The sequence below is a fragment of the Sinocyclocheilus rhinocerous genome, unplaced genomic scaffold, assembly GCF_001515625.1.
Source record: "Sinocyclocheilus rhinocerous isolate Xijiao unplaced genomic scaffold, SAMN03320098_v1.1 scaffold1456, whole genome shotgun sequence".
Lineage (NCBI taxonomy): Eukaryota > Metazoa > Chordata > Actinopteri > Cypriniformes > Cyprinidae > Sinocyclocheilus > Sinocyclocheilus rhinocerous.
In genome coordinates this window covers 614,557-620,276 of record NW_015630970.1, presented here as the reverse complement: position 1 = coordinate 620,276, position 5,720 = coordinate 614,557, and the positions used below count along the sequence as shown (strand labels likewise).

Genomic DNA, 5,720 nt, shown 5'->3' with positions numbered 1-5,720 from the left:
TATATATATATATATATATATATATATATATATATGTGTATATATGTATGTATGTATGTATATATATATATATTGCTTGCTACGTGTACTGCGATAGGCTAACCGAGACTTGTGCATTTGCATATTGTTGCTCTTTTGTTAGTTTTGACTGCTTTTATTGTCCTCATTTGTAAATCGCTTTGGATAAAAAGCGTCTGCTAAATGACTAAATAAATAAATAAATAAATAAATAAATAAATAAAACACACACATATAAGACATGCAGTAATACCTTCAGGAATTTAGTGAAGACCACAAGCACAATCAGTATTTGGACAGGGAAGGTGGCACCGTACGACACCGCCAGCGCAAAGTTTCTGTATGCGCACAAAGTGAATGAGAGAGATTTCAGCTGTGTTAATTTAGAAAAATTTAGAACACCGCTTTTAAACTTTTTTTTAATGTGTGTGACGAAATAAATAACAGGCAATGTGCAGTGTGTTACAATCAACATGAAGCCAGTTTTACTACTTTAATTTGATCCTTGCCAAAAATACAGATAAAAAACTGTTGTAAAATAGTTTTTTTTTTCAGGGTATTTAACAAGAAGAAATGTTTTAATCATTATTGATTGGTAAGAATGGTCTTAGTATGACAGGTGACTGAAATAGCTGAAAATACAATCGATTTGTAAGATTTTAGAGGCTTTTAAATCAAGGATTCCCAAACTTTTTTGCCCCTTTGAGCTAAAATATCATCAAGTTTAATAATTGTTATAATAATAATAATTATAATATAATTAATACAATTTTGATATTTCAGAAATTTTAATGATCACGACATGCAGCTAAACAAAAAATATTAAATCAGTTTTAATACGTGTTTGGATTGTTTTTATTTTAAAATGATTAAATGTAACATTTACTCACTTTTGCGAGGTCAGCATCTGAACCACAAACACAGAGATGAAGATGAAGGCCAAACATATGACAGAGCGATGAAGCCCCTGGACTTCACTTAACGAATACTGACACAAACAGACACACAGTTAGAAAATAAGAGTGCAAATCAACAGCAACAAATGGAAAAACACATGCTTCTAAATGAATAAATGTGACGCTAGAGCACAAAACCAGTCTTAAGTCTCTAGGGTATATTTGTAGCAATAGCCAACAATACATTGTATGGGTCAAAATTATCCATTTTTCTTTTATGCAAAAAATCATTAGGATATTAAGTAAAGATCATGTTCCATGAAGATATTTTGTAAATTTCCTACCATAAATATATCAAAACTTAATTTTTGATTAGTAATATGCATTGTTAAGAACTTCATTTGGACAACTTTAAAGATGATTTTCTCAATATTTAGATTTTTTTGCACCCTCAGATTCCAGATTTTCAAATAGTTGTATCTCAGCCAAATATTGTCCTATCCTAACAAACCATACATCAATGGAAAGCTTATTTATTCAACTTTCAGATTATGTATACATCTCAATTTCTAAATAATTGACCCTTATGACTGGTTTTGTGGTTCAGGGTAGCAAATAATTCACACCTGCTTCTCCAGCTGAAAATTGTTAAAAAATAATGTCACACTGTTCAGCTTCGCTCGTCTCCTAAACAACGAAAAGATGATATTAAATCAAATATTTTTTGATGACTCATTCACTGTGAAGGCTAATGAATTGTTTGCTCACCCTTCATTGTCCAGAGAGTCTAATGAGTCCATCAGTCCGTTTTCCAGAACTTGTGAAGGTCTGAGAAAAGAAACAAATGGGAATTACAGTATTTATCTGAACTGCAAAGCAAACTGAGTGAAAGTCAGCTCTGATCTCTTCTTGGTGGATTCTGGTACGTGATCCAAAGTAAGTACATTGTTTGATACGTATGCAAACTACATTTATATCGCTGAAGCGAATGAATAAACCTTTCATTTTCACCTTGGAGTGTTGATCTCTGGGAGCTCCTGCTGATGACAAAATAAAGGAATGACAGGAATTAATATGCACCGTTTATGTTTTCAGTAAATGATTCAGTATTATTGGATGGTGATCACGATTGACACTGACCGTGGCTGGCTGTGATTGGCTGGCGCTGCTGTCAGCAGTGGGCGGGGCTGCGAGCGAAGCCTCTGGTTGGTTGAGTCCAGAAAACGGTTTGACGGTTTTCCAGGACTGCAGGTACTGCGACATCCGAACCGATGCGCGGAGCTTCTGATGATTCGCCAGTATGTTGTCCACCTTCAGCTCATTAGTCTGAGACACATGAAAACAACCAGAGGCACATTAATACTTCTATTCATCAGAGACGCATTAAACCGACGAAAAGTGACAGTAAAAACATTTATAAAGTTACAAAAGATTTCTATTTCAAATATGATGCTGGAAATTCAGCTTTTATCACAGCAATCAATTACAATTTAACAGATATTCACATAGAAAACAGCTGTTTTTAGATCGTAATAATATTTCACAATTTTTACTGTATGTTTTGTTTAAATAAATGCAGCCTTGGTGAGCAGAAGAGACTTCTTTCAAAAACTTCAAAAAGACAAATACACACAAAAAACAAAAGTATTCACAACAAAACAAGATGAACTTGAATAAATTGTTGCAGAAAAGTATTACTACTTTACGTATTATTAAAAAACACTGTTGTGCACACTTGATTTGACATAGAAATTCAATAGTAAGTCACTACTTAATGGGTTAGTTTACCCAAAAATGATAATTAGGCTGTGTTTTACTCACCCCTGAGGCATCCTAGGTGTATATGACTTTCTTCTTTCAGACGAATCCAGTCGGAGTTACATTAAAAATTGTCCTGGCTATTCCAAGCTCTATCATTGCAGTCAGCGGGTGTTGCATTGCTTCAGTCCCAAAGAAGTGAAATAAAAAGGTCACTGCAACACCCGCTGAATGGCATTAAACAGCTTGAAAGATCAAAGACAAATTTTAATATAACTCCAACTGGATTCGTCTGAAAGAAGAAAGTCATATACACCTAGGATGCCTCGAGGGTGAGTAAAACACAGCCTAATTTTCATTTTTGGGTGAACTAACCCTTTAAGCTACTAACCATTAGTCATTAAATGTTTGAAATTGCAACAAGGATTATTAAACCTTAAAATTTCAAAAACACACAGAAAAACGCAAAGCTATTTGCAACAAACCAGAAAACAAATAAATTACTATTGAATAAACAATAAAAACAAACAAACAAAACCTGAAGCACTTCATTTGACAAAAAAAAAAAGAAAAGAAATTGTTATATCTCCTATTTGATTGCATTTTAAAAGTATTGTTAAAAATTGTTAAAATTGTATTAATTCAACTGTTTAGACAGAATTTTGGAAAGATCAAATGTATGCATGTTCCGATGCTAGATAACTGATCTATATAGTCAATAATGATTATTGAAGGTGACCTGAGGTGTTATATCGTAGTTTTCTTTATTAGGATCGATGACCAGGAACGTTCTCCTTCCCTTCAGCGTAGAATCGCGGCTCCCGCCGTTTCCGTCCTCCACCTGGTATTTCCCGTCCAGGTGAGCGAACGTCTCCTCCGTGATGTGGACCCTCCTGTGAGGAACCATCATCATCATCATCATCATCAACATCATCGTCACTGATAATACTGCAGTAATCAAGTACCCAGCCACTCCTCCAGACTCCATGTGATTGGCTAGAGTCACGTCATCTGACCAGACGTCATACTGCCACTTCTGAAGGCCGATCACGCCACACAGAACGTTCCCCGTGTGAACACCCACACGCATGTTAATGTTCACGTCCGTCGCCTCCCTCAGCTTACTGCAGGGGTCAAAGGTCACAAATAACCACACTTCAAGACGGAAACATTTTCGTTAAAAAAAAAATCAACTGAAATAAAATAAGATAAACTTATTTTATTTCAGCTAATTACCATGGTGACATTTAGTAAAAAATAAACTAACAAACTAAAAATAATAAATAAACATTATATAGACATTTAACAACTGAATAAAAATGACAAAAACACAACAAAATTACTACATTTTTAGTTAAAACAAAAAATATAGAATAGAATTATAAACTCAAATTCAAAATATTTATTAAAACTATAATAATATATCAATGATACTAAAATAACGCTGATGCAAAGATAATTTTTGGATTGTACTTTGTTTGGATCGACGGTCTAAATGTAGGCTGTTTCACCAGATAAAAAAAGAGTTGATGGTAAAATTAATAACACAATTAATTTAAAAAATAGATACAAATTAAACATTCATAAAATAAAATGAAAATGAAAATGAAAAAATATTTGAAAATAATAATAAAAAATATAAAAATAAAATATTATTAACTAGTGCTGTCAAACGATTAATCACGATTAATCACATCCCGAATAAAAAAAATTCTGTACTGTATATATTTTTTATGTATATGTAAATACACACACATGCATGTATATATTTCAGAAAAATATGTTGTTTATATATTAAATATATTTATATATGATATAAATTATATGAATATAAACATAGACATATAAATACATATAAATATTTCCAAAATATGTACTGTATGTGTGTGTATTTATATATACATAATAAATATACACAGCACACACACATATATTATGCAAAAAAAAACTCTTATTTTGTATGCGATTAATTGCGATTAATCGTTTGACAGCACTATTATTAACACAACAATAAAAATTGACAAAAAATTACTAAAAATTTAACTAAAGTGGAAACAGAGAATATGAGCATTAATAAAAATAAAGAGTTAATTAAAAAGTATTAAAATAATAAAATAATCATTTAAAAGTATTATTAGCAATATAATAATAATAATAAAAAATAAAAAAAATGCAAAAAACACAATTACAACACATTACAAAAATTTCAACTAAAGTGAAAACAGAAAATATTACAATAATTTAAAACGATCATAGTCTATCGACGATACTATTATAAGACTGATACTGAGATGATGATTTTTGGATGGTGGGACGCACTTTATGGCCGTGCACATGTCCAGACCCATCTGAACGCAGTTGCGAGCGTGATGAGAGATGGGGTCAGGGAGACCCGACACGCAGTAATAACAGTCACCCAGGATTTTAATACGCAGACAGCCGTTCTTCTGCAGAGAGAAGTCAGAGAAGAGAAAGAGCTGAGTACATAAACCCAAGAGAAACACAGAGAAGAGCAGAAAGGCAGATCTGCACACCTTAGCGATGTCGTCGAAGCGGCCGAAGAGTTTGTTGAGGACGGCCACGAGCTCCTCAGGTGTGCAGGTGCTGGAGAGGTGCGTGAAGCCCACGATATCAGCGTACAGGATACTGCAGAGACAAAATATCACTTTAATAGACTACACTCGCTGGCTGTGAGGGGCTGGGCTTTGTGTGTAATCAGTGCACTTAACCTCATAGAAAAACAACGTAAATGTGCATGTGTGTGTATTTCTACGTGTTTTTCTGTGTGTGTTTCTTTGCTTTTTGTGTTTTTGCTTGAGTGTCTGTGTGTTTTTGTGTGCATGTGTATTTCTGTTTTTTTATTTATGTGTTATTGAATGTGTGTGAGAGAGTGTGAAATTTCTAAGTGTTTTTGTGTGAGTGTTTTTCTGTGTGTGTGTGTGTGTGTGTGTGTGAAAGTGTGTGTGCATGTGTGTGTGAGTGATTGTGAGTGTGTGTGTGTGTGTGAGTGTTTTTCCTGTGTGTGTGTGTGTGTGTGTGTGTGTGTGT

At 33.4% G+C, this 5,720-nt stretch overlaps 1 protein-coding gene across 1 annotated transcript in view; it reads right to left on the bottom strand.

Annotated features, from left to right (window-relative positions):
- The window catches only part of LOC107740771 (adenylate cyclase type 4-like), a 20,260-nt gene that overhangs the window by 9,718 nt on the left and 4,822 nt on the right, over nt 1–5,720 (bottom strand). The window contains exons 6-15 of the mRNA XM_016553276.1: nt 5,207–5,318; nt 4,992–5,119; nt 3,638–3,796; nt 3,412–3,565; nt 2,055–2,240; nt 1,926–1,954; nt 1,683–1,742; nt 1,541–1,601; nt 909–1,006; nt 272–356 (exon numbers count right to left, since the gene is read on the bottom strand). Of these exons, the coding sequence (XP_016408762.1) occupies nt 272–356; nt 909–1,006; nt 1,541–1,601; nt 1,683–1,742; nt 1,926–1,954; nt 2,055–2,240; nt 3,412–3,565; nt 3,638–3,796; nt 4,992–5,119; nt 5,207–5,318 (1,072 nt within the window). The remainder of the gene's footprint in view (nt 1–271; nt 357–908; nt 1,007–1,540; nt 1,602–1,682; nt 1,743–1,925; nt 1,955–2,054; nt 2,241–3,411; nt 3,566–3,637; nt 3,797–4,991; nt 5,120–5,206; nt 5,319–5,720) is intronic.